General features: G+C 53.0%; 1 protein-coding gene and 1 long non-coding RNA gene across 2 annotated transcripts in view; one reads left to right on the top strand and one right to left on the bottom strand.

Moving 5' to 3' along the window:
* Nucleotides 1-3,074: 3,074 nt before the first annotated feature.
* Nucleotides 3,075-8,600, bottom strand: LOC123388099. Its single transcript, XR_006602639.1, has 2 exons — nucleotides 4,190-8,600; nucleotides 3,075-3,494 (listed from the first exon to the last, which is right to left on the bottom strand). It is a non-coding gene; the product is annotated as an uncharacterized LOC123388099 (long non-coding RNA).
* A 276-nt stretch (nucleotides 8,601-8,876) lies between these two features.
* The window catches only part of LOC101677139 (5-formyltetrahydrofolate cyclo-ligase), a 35,495-nt gene continuing 29,115 nt past the window's right edge, over nucleotides 8,877-15,256 (top strand). The window contains exons 1-2 of the mRNA XM_045067148.1: nucleotides 8,877-9,109; nucleotides 14,028-14,289. Of these exons, the coding sequence (XP_044923083.1) occupies nucleotides 8,990-9,109; nucleotides 14,028-14,289 (382 nt within the window). The 5' untranslated portion in view covers nucleotides 8,877-8,989. The remainder of the gene's footprint in view (nucleotides 9,110-14,027; nucleotides 14,290-15,256) is intronic.

Genomic DNA, 15,256 nt, shown 5'->3' with positions numbered 1-15,256 from the left:
CAGACGTCGCGCATTCGCACAGGATTCTTGCTCTGCTGTTCTTACAAGGTGTTCCCCGGCCCAGTTCCCCTGCGAGCCTGAGCTCCCCCCCACCATGCCCGGTGCACTCTGTGTCCCCGCCCCCACCCCGGGTCCCGACTTCTGCTGGGGATGACGCACGGCTTCCGAGGATAACACACTCGGAGGACACGGATGGCGGTGACGCGATCATGAGGCCACATCCCACGCCCACAGTTCTCTGGGGATTCAGAGATCTAAGCTGCAGCCCCCCACTGCTGCAGGTGTGCGCGATGGTGCTCAGGCTTCCAGAAGCACAGTCCTTGAGCAAGAGGCAGCGAAGGCCTGCCCCACTGTTACTGGTTCTCAAAGACGGGGACCAAACCAGGAAGGCTCTCCTCCCTGAGACAGGCAATGCACGACTGAAGGAGACGAGGCTCTTCTCTTGTTACAGCGTCTACGCAGCACACAGAGCCATCCGGAGAAGCCATGGACGCCCAGGAGAACCACGCCTCCAGAGTGCGGTAGACGCGTCCCACTGGCATTGAAATCATGGAGAAGGGGCGCCTGGAGGGCTCAGTGGGTTAAGCCTCTGCCTTCAGCTCAGGTCATGATCTCAGGGTCCTGGGATCGAGCCCCGCATCGGGCTCCCTGCTCAGCGGGGAGCCTGCCTCCCCGTCCCCGTCTGCCTCTCTTGCCTACTTGTGATCTCTCTATCAAATAAATAAATAAGATCTTTAAAACAAAACAAAACAAAAACTTAAAGAGATAAATGAAAATCACCCCCCCCCATCCTCCAGACCCCACACCTCGGCCTCATCTCCTGCCTCTCTCTGCCCATGAAGCTCTCCAGCCAGCTCTCGGTTCCTCTGGAACGCCCCATGGTTGTTTCCTCTAGGGCCTTTGCACAGAATTGTTTCTTCTTAGAAAACTCTCTCACCTCCCTGCTGTGGGGTTAGTGCTTACTCAACCTCAGGGCGTCAGTGGGGCGGCCACTTCCTGGTGCGGGGGGCGGAGCTTGTGGTGGGGGAGGAGCCGTGGTCATCAGACCCCTGAGCTGTCTAGACGGAGGGAATGACGTGTGCAGGCTGATGGTACTAACAGTCTGCACTTCGTTCTAGCTCTTCCTGCAAACTGCCGCTTGGTTTAGACAAGGCTGTGGCAGTGTGTCCTGAACTTTAATATGAGTACAAATCACTTGGGGATCTGTTAAGATTAAAATATAGATTCAGGCCCAAGACCCTGCGTGCCACACGAGGTTCCGGTGGTGCTGATGTTGCTGGCTCACGAACCGTGCTCGAAGTAGCAGGCATGGGTAGATGCACGGCGTTTTGGTGTGCTGATGGAAATTAAGTCTTGGGTCTGTGCACGGAAGAACGAGGCCACGTGTGTAAGTGACTTCCGTGTGTTTCCTTCCCGACAGTGGAAACTATTCATTTCCGCTCCTCCTCCTTCGCACCTGCCCGTCCTCACCCACTTGCAAGTTTCCACAAAACCTGTCGGATGGAACGTGTGTGACCAGCTCGGTGTCACGGACACGAATCGGTGGGTTTTCTTGTTAGATTTCTGGAATGGCTACCTGCCATGTAGAGCTGAGGGCGCCACCCTTTTCTGAATATTCCCCAGTGTGTCCAGTCGCTCGGCACTCAGCTGTGGTCTGACCGGTGCAGAGTGCGCAGGCTCTTTCCTCCGGACCCCGACTTCTGGCAGAGTTTGAGGTTTTCCCAGATTCAGCCGGCTGCTCCCCCACTCAGTTTGCTCTGACCCAGCATCCCCCCAGCACCCACGCTGTCCCAGCCCCAGGGCTGAGCACCAAGGATACAAGCCACTGCTACCCACGGCCTCAGGCTGACAGTCCCCCGGCGTCTGGGACACGGCTGGGACAGAGGAGGCGGGTTAGCATGGGTTTTGGAGGTCTCGATTTCTTTCACGTAGCAGCCCCCCACTTAGTGAGCCTGGGCAAGCCACGTGGCACATCCAAACCTATTTCCTGTTCCGTGAAAACATCACAGTAACACCAGTGTCACAGTTTCTAGGTCCAGGACTCCGCCCGGGAGGAAGCAGAGCAGCCTCTGGACCCGCTGGCCGTCGCCGATGTGCTCCTGTCGCTCCGACAGCAGCTCTCCTCTGCCCCGGACCGGGCAGGCCGTCGCGCACCCTGACAGTCTCCCCACGCAGCCCTGCCACAAGGACAGTGGGTGATGCTGCCAGGGAGTCGGTGGAAGGTTTCACGTCAAGCACCCGAGAGCACACAAGTGAGGAAGTCCCTCCTGGACGTTTCCACTCCAGTGCGCGGGAACCCATTGTGTTAGCTCCGCCACGGGCTCTGTTTGACTCCCCCCTTCCCTCTGGGAACCGACGGATGCGCCTCTGCCTGTCTTACACATCACAGTTTAGGGACCATCTTTCTGTGATTGTGGCTTTCGGTCCATGACCCAAGTGCTTTATCAAAGTATTTCTTCTTAAAGAAAGGTCATGGAGCGCCTGGGTGGCTCAGTGGGTTAAGCCTCTGCCTTCGGCTCGGGTCATGATCCCAGGGTCCGGGGATCGAGCCCTGCATCGGGCTGTCTGCTCAGCAGACAGCCCACTTCCCCCCACCCCTCTGCCTGCCTCTCTGCCTACTTGTGATCTCTGTCTGTCAAATAAATAAATAAATAAATCTTCCAAAAAAAGAAAAAAGAAAAAGTAAGAAAGGTCATATAGATGGTGCTTTCCCAGGAGGCCTTCTGGTGAATAAACGTTCTCCCTCAGCACACTGGGACAGCTCTGTGGTCAGCCAGGCCTGGGGGTCTCGGGCAGCACAGCGCACCGCGCCAGGGAGCAGACGGCAACAGGACCACACGGGTCACTGCGGGGAGCAGGGTCCGATGATGACAGGCTTTCACCAGAGGAAGGTTCTAGAGACAGTGATAGGACGAGAGTGTTTTCTTCCTAAGAAGGGAAGTGTGGGGGCCGGGTTGTAGGAGACTGGTCGCCGGGAGAGGAGTTAGGAGTTGCTGTAACGGGTGGTTAGGAAACGTGTGTTGACGTACCCTCAGGTCAACGAAAACTAGTTTTTCACAGGATCATCTCTCCCATCCCATGCGTCCACCAAGTTTATTTACCTAGCAGGTTTTTTGAACGAATTTTAATCTTACAGAAAAATCTGCAAAAACAGACTTCCTGTATATCCTTCATCGAACTTCCAACAGCATCCCTCGTAGTCACGGTACGGCTTTCTTTCCAAAGAAACTAATGTCGATGCCACACCGTTACGTAACGTACAAACCACACGCAAACCTTACCTGAATCCCACCGGTTTCCCACCAGCGCCCTTTCTCTGGTCCAGAAGCCCAAGGACGGCGCAATGTCCTTAACTGTCCCGTCTCCATCTCCGATCCCTAAGTTTCTTGGTCTTTCATGACCTTGAGATTTCTAAAGAGTGCTGGTCAGGTGTTTGGAGAATGTCTCTCAATTTGGGTTTGATTTTTTTCGTGATTGAGGTTTTCCTGATTTTTCTGGCGGAAGGAATACCACATAAATGAATTTGTGTCCTTTTCAGTGGGCCGTATTAGGGGGCACATGTGTCTTATCCCATGTTAACATCCAGTAAGTATCTTATGGGGATACTTCGAGACCACAAAAATGATCTTTTTGTTTCTTTTCTTTTTCTTTTGCTGATTTTAGCCCCTATCACAGTGCACGCCCGTTCTTGCCTGCACTGATTGATTGTAAGTGCAAATTTTGCTTAATGGTGATTCTCGATTTCCACCATTCCTTCGACATTTATTAACTAGAATTATTTTTTTTTAATTAATTTATTTATTTGACAGAGCGATCACAAGTAGGCAGAGAGGCAGTCAGAGAGAGAGGAGGAAGCAGGCTCCCTGCTGAGCAGAGAGCCCAATGTGGGCCTCGATCCCAGGACCCTGGGATCATGACCTGAGCTGAAGGCAGAGGCTTTAACCCACTGAGCCACCCAGGCGCCCTAACTAGAATTATAGGACAAGGAGCTATGTCTACTTATTATTTTTATTTATCATTATCTGTTTATCAATCACTATGGACCATGGATATTTATTTTATTTCATGGGTTATAGAGTAAAATTATTATTTTGTTGCTCAAATTGTCCCAGCTTAGGCTGCTGGGAACTCCAGTTTGGGTCCTGGCTCCCTTCTGATGCGCCCCCTTCTGCTGGGATCACTTCCTTACCTTGTGGCGCCATGAGCTGTTCCAGGCCCATCTTGCTCCTGCCTCAACGCTGGAAGCCCTACTCCTTGTTGGAGAACGACACTCGGAAACCAAGATCTGGACGCTAGATTCCATTGCTCTGGAGGGTCGCTGCTTCTGCGTGCTCTCACAGACAGAACTAGAAAACGTAAGTCCGTGCATCCAATGTACATCTCTATTTCTCTGTCCATTTGTGTATCTATCGAAAATCACAAATTGATACCAACACTTCCCATTCCAAGGCAACATAACAGGGCTCATTCCAACCTTTACTCCTTCCTTATTTGTATTTGTTTTTCCTGACGGGGAGACACTGACACTCCCATGATCTATGATGCATTTCCTTATTTGCTTAGTTCTGGAACACAGATAAAGTAGTTTCACAATTACTGATTTATTACCTGATGAGAAATGAATGTCTCAACTGGAGTGCGCGGTCAGGGTACAGCTGCCTCGGCCCCCACTCTTACAGGGGACGGTCAGATCGCTGCTTCCGGCAGTTACTTAAGTCAGTTCTTTCCTCCTCCTCCGTTCGTGGTATGTCAACTGTCACAGTGCACATCCTTCTCATCCCACTTGCTCTGCTCCTGGCTGTGCGGACGTGTGCACGTGTGCATGCAGACGTTGGCGTGGTTCTGAGGATCAGAGCTACCCAGACCGGTGTCATTGAAGAAATGTCGTTGTCCCCGTCACTCGGCTACTCCCTTACTGCTGCCCCACCCATGCCCTCACCCATGCCACGTTTGTTTACAGTTGATGTTTACTGCATCTTTTTCTTTCAGAAATGAGCGGATACGTGTAGATTTTTTCTGCTGTTCTTTATTTCATGGCAATGTAATGGACATTAAAATCACCCTTTTAAAATGCACAAGTCAGCAGTTTTTAGTTTACGCACAGTGCTTCGCAGCCTCTCTGTGTAACTTTAGAACATTCTCATCACCCCAAACAAAAGCCCCGTACTCCTGCCTCAGCCCCGGGCGACCTCTCCCTCACCTGCTGTCTACGTGGATTTGCCTGTCCTGGGTATTTCATACAAACGGGACCGTGCAGCATGTGGCCTCTGTCACTGGGCCCACGCCCGCTGTAGTGTCCCAGGTTCCCAGGAGCAGGAGGACTCTCACTTTTACACCCTCGCCGACGCTGTGTTTCTGATTATGGCCGTGTGTGTGTATGTGTGTGTGTGTGTGTGTTTGTGCGTGTGTGCGCACGCGTGTACAGCATCCCTTTGTGGTTTGGGTTTGCAGTTCTCTAAGGACAAAGGATGCTGCTATCTTACTCTGTCCTTTGTAGCCATCTTAGGCGGAGACTTGTCTGTACGGAAGTCTCTGGCCTGTTTAGATTACCTTCTAAAGCTCAGTTGTAAGGGTTCTTTACATACTCCCGATTTAATTCCCTCGTATATGCGATGATGTCCTTTAATGTACTAACATGCTTAATTTTGATGAAGTCCGGATTATTTTTCTTTTGTTGCTTGGGTCTGGTGCTACAACTAAGGAACCACTACCTAATCCACGGAAATAAACATGCACGCCTACGTTTTCTTCTTAGAGTTTTGTTTCGGCACTTACCTTCAGGCCTTTGATCTACTTTGAGTTAAATTGTGACTGTGGTGTTAGGCAAGGATCCCAGTTCCTTGTTTTCCACATCCCATCACTGTTTGTTGGAGAAAACCATTCTTTCCCAATAGAAGCATCTTGGCTCTCTCTCAGGAAAATCAAGTGACCGTGAGTGTGAATGTTTATTTCTGGGCTCCCGATTCTACGCTATTTACCTGTCCTGCTCTTCCTTACCCCAGGACTACGCTGCCTTGATTACTGTAGCTTTGTATTAACTTCTCGAGTTCAGTTCTGGGAGTTTTCCAACTTCGTTCTCTTTTCTCAAGACTGTTTTGGTTATTCTGGGTATCTTGTTTTACCATGACAATAAATTTGTTGTTTTTTGCAAAAAAGCCATACTTGACAGGTATTGCGTTGACTCTACAGATCAGATTAGGGAGCAGTGCTATGGTAATAGTAAGTCTTCCAACCCATGAATATGGGATGTCCTTCAGTTTATAGAGGCCTCCTTTCTCTCAACAATGCCATGTAGTTTCCAGAACTCTAACACTTGTTAAACTTATTTCTAAGTATTTTTTTTATGCTATTGCAAATGGAATTATTTTTCAAATTTGAGACCCTCTGGATTATTACAAAAATCTGTATTGGGCTTTTCTAGAGAAAGGGAATCAATCAGTACATATAGTCTTTTTATGTATAACTTACATCTTGTTATATACACCTATTATTATAGGCATATGATAACATGAGATATACATATAAATCTCCTACTTACATTATCTCCTGTTTTATATATAAGTATATAGTTGATCAATATCCAACAAAGGCAGGAACTGCATGGGTTCACTTACACTTAAGATTTTTCTCTGATACGGTCCAGTACTATAAAAGTATTTTCTCTCATGACTTAACAACAGTCCCTTCCCTGACTCACTATATCCTCAGCACAGTCTGCAACACATACACAAACTAGGTGTTCATCAACTGTGCATGTGGTCTGCAAGGCTTCCCTCACTGGTGGGGTATTAGTAGTTAAGTTTTTGGAGAGGTGACTATGCAGGGGTCAGTGCTCCGAATGCCCATGTTGTCCGAGGGTCAGCTCTGTGTGTAGCTCGAAGGAACCAGTAGGGCTGGTTCCACACTTATAAAGGACGGGCGCATGTGATGTTGGAGCCAGCAACATCTCCAGAGCCGTGGTCCTAATTTGAATCCAAAGGCCAGGAGCTGCTGCAGGACCAGAAGAACCAGCAACGCATCCCGTGTGAACCACGCCAGGCTAGGAGGCCGGTCTCCTATCCTGTGACCTCGCCGAGCCCCACTGTACTAGTCCTCACAGCTTTCGGATGGGTTCCTCCGGATTCCCTGTACATGTGGTCATGCCGTCTGCAGAGAAGTTTTACTTCTTTCTTTGCAGGCTGGTTGCCCATTATTATTTTTCTGGCCTAACTGCCTTGGAACCCAACGTTTAAAGAGTTCTTTATTAAAAGAAACTCACCCTTTGTCTGAGGTTTATGCTGCGCGTATCTCCTCCCGTTTGTCAGTGGTCTTTTGTGTATGTGCCGTGCAAAGTTACAAGACACTCGTCTGCAGTCGAACTTACCAGTCTTCTCTCTCACCACCCTTCCCACACTGCCGTTGTGGGGGAAGCGCCCTCTCTCCCCCAGTCTTAGGTTGTACACGACATCCTTCATCCGTTTGGAGTTATTTCTTATATATGGTGAGAGATATGGACATAATTTTACATTTTAAGAAATGGCTGTCCAGCTCTCCTAGGACCACTTATTACACAGATGGTGCTGGCCCCGTGATCTGAGATGCCATCTTTGTCATATACTATGCTGCCGTATGGCTTCAGGTCTATTTCTGAGCTTCTGCTCTATTCCATTGTTCGACTGGGTGGCAATCCCCAACTGTTGCAGTTATGTGGGTTTTACCGTATGTTTCAGGTCTGGAAGGGCCAGTTCCGGGCGGCCTTTCATCTTCTGTTTCGCTGGCTATGCCCGAATGCTTGTTTTCCCACAGGAACTTCAGTAAAGGGTAAAACTGATTACCACAAAACTCACTAAATTTTCTCAACTTCTAATTATCTACTCAATGACGAACCCCCTCACCTTTCCATGGGATCACTGCTGTCAACACGCGAGGGGTCAATCTAGAGTGTACGAGCCTTTCCCCAACGGAGTCCCTGCGATTACAGTCTTCCTTCCTCCCAGTCCAGGTAAACACCTGCAGACGAGGAAACTCGGGGTCTCCATCTGCTCATTGCTCCGGAGGCCCCAGGGCCCGGCACCCAACCTCGAGCACACGCCGGACCTTGACCCTGTCACGCACTGGGCACTTACTCCGAGTCCTGAATTCTCCAGGGGTGAGCACAAAAGGCACCGGCCGCTTCGAGGGTCTGTCCTGTTACAAACTCAGTTACAAACCGGCTCCCTCCCACCCGCTGGGAAAGAGAAAGAGAGGAAAGTGTTTTTGCCAAAAAAACAACCCAACAACAATCATGTTCCCTTTAACCCGCAGGTCTGGGCACCCTGTGTACTTCTCTTCGCCGGCCCCTGCGCGCTGGTCAGGCCCCAGGGCTCACTCACAGCAACCTAGGCCAGCGCGGGGGCCGGCCGCGCCCCCTCCCCGAACCCAGGACGGCCACAGGCGGTCGCTCGCTCTCTGCCCCCGCAGGACACAGCCCCCCTCCACCGACCCTCCCTCTTCCCTGGGGACGCACGGAGCCCAGACCCTCCCCGGGGCGGCCCTGAGGCCTCACTCTCTCCCGGGGTCCCCCGCCCACTTCGGGCCCTCCCCCGGGGCCTCACTGCGCCCGGACCCTCCCCCTCCCCCGGGCCCGCCCCTCCCCCGGACCCGCCCCCGGACCTTCCCCGGACCCACCCACTGGGGGGTCCCCCGCCCACCTCGGACCCCCCCCACCCGGGGCCTCACTGCGCCCGGACCCTCCCCCTCCCCCGGGCCCGCCCCTCCCCCGGACCCGCCCCCGGACCCACCCACTGGGGGGTCCCCCGCCCACCTCGGACCCCCCCCACCCGGGGCCTCACTGCGCCCGGACCCTCCCCCTTCCCCGGGGCCGCCCCTCCCCCGGACCCTCCCCCGGACCCTCCCCCGGACCCGGCCGACCTCAGACCCTGCCCTGGCCGCGCGGAGTCCCCGGCGGGAGGCGTGCTGGGGGCGGGCGCCCGCGACCCGGAAGCGGGGACGAACACGGGGCGCCCGGGAGATGGCGGCGGCGGCGGCTGTGAGCAGCGCCAAGCGGAGCCTGCGGGCCGAGCTGAAGCAGCGTCTGCGGGCGATCAGCGCCGAGGAGCGGCTGCGCCAGTCCCGCCTCCTGGCCCAGGAGGTACGAGACCGCGAGGGCGACCGCCGCAGCGGACCGCCACGCTCGCCGGACCGCCGGGCGGCTCTGGGTCGACGGCCTGCGCAGGCGCAGCTGGCCGGCGCGCGCACGTCCCTCCGCAGGCGCCGGGAGGACCCTCCGGGCGCGCGCACGTTCCTCCGCGGGCGATTCGGGGGCGCGCACGTCCTTCCGCCGGGGGGAGCGTGAGGCGAGGGGGTCCTGGGCTGAGGAGGGCTGAGGAGGGTGGAGACGGATGACAGCCGGCCGAAGTGAGAGCGGGGTGGAGGCAGGAAGCTCCGGCGCGCTGAGCGCGGGCCCTGAGCCCCGAGGGGCCCCCGAGTCCCGGGCAGCGCGGACGCGCGGCTCAGCGTCCAGTCCCCTCGGGGACGCGGGCGGAGAAGCGCGCGGCCGGCCCGGGGGTGCCGTGCGCGCGCGTGCACCTGTGCGCTCGCGCGCCGCCGGGAGGGGAGCCCGCGGGGGGCGGGGCCGGGGGCGGGGCCGGGGCCGGGGGCGGGGCCGGGGGCGGGGCTGCGCCCTCCCAGCTCTGCCCCCGGCGCGGACTTCCCCGCGGTCCCTGCAGGAGCTGCCGCCGGCGCCCTGCCTCGGCCTTCGCGCCCCGTCCCCGACCGGTTCCCGGGGGCGAGGTCCCCGCGGGTCCCCGCGCCGGCGCCCGCAGGGAGAGGGAACGCGGGGTCACCCGTGTGCTCACCCCGAGCGAGGGAGCACCCCAGGGAGACGCGCCGGGCCCCGTAGCTGATGGGTTCTGTGGGTGAGGGCGGGGCGTGGGCGGCGCGGGGACCGTCTGGCCCAGGTGCAGGGGACGCGGCCTCCGCAGCGCCGCCGTCCGCGTCGAACCTGGCTCCGACGCGTTTAATTTTATTTATTTACTTTTAAAGATTTTACTTATTCATTTGACAGACAGAGATCACAAGCAGGCGGGGGGGGGGGGCAGGCTCCCCGCGGAGCAGAGAGCCGGATGCGGGGCTCGATCCCAGGACCCTGAGATCATGACCTGAGCCGAAGGCAGCGGCTTAACCCACCGAGCCACCCAGGCGCCCCCACATTTTTTTTTAATTTTTTTAAGATTTTGTTTTTAATTAATCTCCACACCCAAAGTGGTACTTGAGTTCACACCCCGGAGATCAGGAGTCAGGTGCTTCACGGACTGAGCCAGTCGGGCGCCCTGCACACGCTTTCCAGGCAGCCTTTAGGAGAAGCCTGTGCGAGCATTTTGGGAAACGGGAGTCTGCGCAGTTGAGAAGCCGTGCAAGCCTGGCAACAGGTGGGATGGAGCTCAGAGGGTCCCGCAGAGGAGAGCAGTCCTGTGCTTGCAGAATGGGGGTTTGACCTCACTAGGCAGGAGGCGCACAAGGCCTGGAGCAGACGTGGGAAAGGCGCGGGGAAGACGAGGATGAGTTGTTTCTCTGTCTGCGGAAGATGAGAGTTGAGAAGTTCTGTGTGGAAGTAGTAGCTATGCCGATGCAGAACCAGTGACAGAACAGGGGACAAGTCAGAGCTGGCATCAGAGTAGAGAGAAACGTTGAAAAGCAGACCCAGGACCCTCCGTGCTCGGTACATTGTCCCCCCTACAGATACACATACCGAAGAAATGTTTCACAGTCCAGGGTTTCACAATTCTTACTATATACAGTAAACTTCAATATGTTCTGTTTTATTTAAAAAGCTGCTTGTAACCTACTGTTGATTTCATGACCAACCAGGGGGTCATGGCTGGAGACATCCAGGTGCTGGGATTAGAACACTATTTTGCCGTAGTGCACAGTCAACAAAGGTGTTAAGTGATGCCATTCTCTCAATAACGTATTTCACAATGCACATTTATTCTTCATGACACAGCACCTTTTTTTATAATTTAGAAATTTATCGGAAAAGCAATGTATGGTGAAGAAATTCAACTTTGTGTCATATCTTGACTCCCCAACTAAATAAGGACATTAGTGCCCTATACCTGTCTTCTGTTCCATCTGCCAGCTTCTGACCCTTATATCATCATTCTTAAATTGTCAAGTTTTATAATATTTCTATTGTTTTGTAATTAGAATGAGTCTACGGAGCATTTTCAGTTGCAGATTTCCAAATTTGGAGTTTCAGGGAATAGTATTTACAGTGTATTGATTACATAGATAGTATTCACTGTAGAACCAAGTTGTATGGTTATCAGAAAAGGATGTATGATTCTGTGTCACTAGATGTGTGTGGCTAGGCAGAGAATGTTTCCAGTGTCACTGCTGAGAACTCTCTTTCGTTACACTCTAAAATTGCTCAAAATCGTAACAGGCTTTAGTCTGCTCCTGTTTGGAGTCTACGTTTCTAATGCAGCTCTATGGTTTTCAAGGAGTTTCTGATGACTTTTATTTTTCCTTTTTGGCAAAACAAGAATATGCCTTTATTTTACCAGTAGATTCTTTTTCATTTTGTCTGTTTAAATAAATCAGTCTTCTTCCTGAGAGCACTCCAGGCCCCTGCTCCCTCTGCTGTGGCCCAGTGCACAGCCTGGACTTCCTCCCACCCCGCTTCTCCGTTGGGCTCCCCGAACCCAGTGTCTTCTTGGTTGGATTTCTTTCTCTCCATCTTACTAGAGTATATTATCAAGGAATTTTTTTTGTTCTTAGAAATATCTATGGGGGTAAGTTTTTTAAGACTTTATATATTAGAAAAAGTCTTTACCCTCATATTTCACTGCTGGTTTGAATTTCAAGTTTAAAAATATATTGCTTGTTCCCCTTAGCACCCATGACCTCCGTTCAATGTGAAGACTGGTATCTTTATCTGTTCTATCTTCGATTACTTCTTTTCCTTTGTGCCTTTCTGCAATTCCTATGAATCAGCTAGTGAAAATCCTACAGGCTTTCTGTGTCTTTTAAGAGTCTGTCTTTCTTTCTTTCTTTTTTTTTACTTTCCCCATTTCTTTGTCTTTTTCTCCTACTTTAAGGCTTTCTCCTGAACTTTAAAATGTTGGTATTCTTAATTTTAATTTTTTTTTAAAGATTTTATTTATTTATTTGACAGACAGAAATCACAAGTAGGCAGAGAGGCAGGCAGAGAGAGAGATAGAGAGAGAGAGGGAAGTAGGCTCCCCGCGGAGCAGAGAGCCCGATGCGGGGCTCGATCCCAGGACCCTGAGATCATGACCTGAGCCGAAGGCAGCAGCCCAACCCACTGAGCCACCCAGGCACCCCTAATTTTAATTTTCAATGATCATTTCTCAATTTTCGGATTGCTTTCTTTCCATAGCATGTTGTTACCTTATAGATGCAACTGTCTTGAATTTGTCTGAGAAAACTAATTAGAATTTAAAAATTTCCCATTCTCTCCATTATCTCCGTTTCCCCCTTTTATTCCTTCTCTTTTGTGTTTTGACGTTCTAAAATGTTTGCTGAACCTTCCTTGTGGACTTGTGTTTATGAATGAAGGTATGACAGCTCCCGGGATCTCTTTTGCAGTCACTCTGGGGGGGGGGGGGTTCTGCCAGCCCCACAGCCACGTCGTCTGCCTGTTGTGTCTACTGCTGCTGGTCTGGAAATACCGCCCCGTCTCCTCTCCGTCTCACAGAAATTAGTCAAGTGTCTGTTCTCCTGTTCTCGGTGCCATAATGGTTTTCTCTTTTTGTGCTTCTTTATTGTCACATAAATGAGATGTCAGGAACAAGGAAGATAAATGCATATGCACGGTCTCGCACTGAATTTTAACTGATTTCTGTTTCTGCTTATTCAGCTCCTGGTGCTTCATACTCTCTTTAAAGAGAACAGACAGGACAGACACGTAACTTTCTCAGAAAGCACCTGGGTGCCAGGAGCCGCAGGTCTTCCCAGGGTCTGGGGATCACATTTCTTTTCATTTCGCCTTTTATCAGGCCTCGTAGCAGTGATGTGACTTCCCGGGAGGATGGAGCTCGCTTCCCCGGCCGCAGTCTGGTGCGCTCCGGCTGCTGAACGCTCGTGCTCCTTTCCGTTAGGACTGACCTGGCTCTCTGTGTCGGTCTTTCTGCCAGACCTGTTTTTCGGCCAGGGTTGCTGTATCTGTCTTCTTAGCTCAGAGGAACAAGAAAGGAAGGGTTGCTGAGAGCCAACTCGTGAGTCTGGGGCAGTTCAGAGATTAACTGCTCTGAGGCCTGATGAAACTGAGCATGATGGCGTTTCCCCACTTGGGGGCCTTCTCGCAACCTGGTACTTGTCTCTAGAAGGACTGCACCTCTCCAAGAGCCTCTCCTCGTCTCCGCAGACTCTGTAACATCTGGACAGGAGAGTTGTAGGAGGTGGGGACAGAGGTCGTCAGAGCTAAAGAAGGACAGGCTTGTCCCCTGCTCCCAGGAGCTTACCGCATGGTCACAATACTGCTGTTGGGACTTGTGAGACAGTTAGTGATCAGCCAGATAATACATGAGTAAGTGTTCCGCGCACTCTTAAGTGTTTTAAGTGTTCAAGCGAGCGCCTGAGTTGGCTAAAACGGGCAGAATTTAAGGGGATGCGAGCCTGACGATCCAGGGAGTGAGGAAGCTCGTGGGAGCCGAGGTGCAGAGTGGAAGCCAGGCGGGGACGCTCAGGGCAGTGTGCAGGGTGACCGAAGGTGGCTGGACTGAAGGTGGCTGGACGGCAGGCTTGGGATTCTGTAAGGTGACGGTGACTTTTTAACGAGTTGTCACTCCTGCTGGAGCAGGCGTGTGAGAAAGATGGCAAGAGGTCAGAGAGGTCATTGCTGGGCTCAGAACCAAGCCCTGGGCTTCAGGACGCAGGCCCTCCCAGCCCCCTCAGCCGCTCTGCTCTCCGTTGGTGACTTGTATTTCAAGAAGCTGGAGAAGGCGGAGGGAGAAGGGAGAAGGGGTAAAAACCGCAAAGGGGTAGCCACTGGTGTTTGGAAGTGTCACCTTGGGGAATCAATGTGACTGCCGTTTCCCATTTAGGTGATGGCCCACAGTCAGTATCAGAAGTCCAAGAGAATCTCCATCTTCCTGAGCATGCCGGACGAGATCGAGACAGAGGAGATCATCAAGGACATTTTCCGGCGAGGCAAAACCTGCTTCATCCCGCGGTACCGGTTCCAGAGCAATCACATGGATATGGTAAGGTTGGCCTCGCCGGAGGAAATCTCCGCGCTTCCCAAAACGTCCTGGAACATTCATCAGCCCAGAGAAGACGAGGTTCGGGAGGAAGCCTTGTCGACAGGTGAGTGCTTGCGGTATTGGAACCGGCATCCCAGGGTGCTGGCAGACAGTGACCCGATGGTGATGTGCGGGTCGTAGGGGCCGCTTTCCCTATGGGGACAGACGGTGTGGCACTTCCGTTTCGAGATGCCCTGATCATGCGGCTCAGGGCGAGATGTCCCCGGTAAGCTGAGAGTAAGGCATCTGGGTACGGGTGCCTGTCTACCCACTCTGGCCCTTACCCGGGGTCAGACTGGACATCTCCCCCGGAGAATGTCATCACTTCCCATGACCTCCCTTACATTCTGTATATTAATGAGCACATTAACATTAATGCTAATGGGCTTTTCTGATGCAACTTCAGACCAACCAGTTGCCTTCTGGACGACATCTCCTCTTGGATGTCACCTGGCTTTAGGCTGCTCCAGGCTGACTCCTGTCCCCCTTGGCCCATCGTGTGTCCCTCTTAGTGCGTGGTGCCATCAGCCCCGTGCCCGGCCGTGCCAGGAGTCTCAGGATCAGCCATGACTCCCCCGTGCCGGCCTCTCTCATGTCCCTCACGCGGTCTGTGGCCAAGTCCTCCTGGTGTCCCTAATAAGTGTTTGTTGAGGGTGTCCGCTCCTCGGGATGGCAGTCTGAGCTGCCCGCGCTGTGCACACAGCCTCCTTGTGGCTGCTCCTGTCTCTTCTCGTACCGCTCCTCCCTGTCGGTCTGCTATCCACACAGTATACGAGACGAGATTTCCGAGACACACATCTGATTGCTTCTCCGCCCTGATTTAAGCATCTCAGTGACCTCCTGCTATCCCGGGGCCAGTGGGGGGGGCAGGGCACGAACCCTCCTTATGAGGCTCTTCCCAACTTGGCGCTGCGCGTCCATCCGTTTTCACCTGTTTCCAGCCCCGCTCTGTGTAACCCAGGTTCTGGCCACTCTGAGTCTGTCTCCCAGCTCTGCCGGCTTTCCTTACCGCTGGACCTTTGCACATGCTC

Source organism: Mustela putorius, unplaced genomic scaffold (assembly GCF_011764305.1).
Source record: "Mustela putorius furo isolate JIRA1106 unplaced genomic scaffold, ASM1176430v1.1 tig00003875_pilon_pilon_pilon, whole genome shotgun sequence".
Lineage (NCBI taxonomy): Eukaryota > Metazoa > Chordata > Mammalia > Carnivora > Mustelidae > Mustela > Mustela putorius.
The sequence above is the reverse complement of the archived record's forward strand: the minus strand, read 5'-3'. Positions and strand labels throughout refer to the sequence as shown.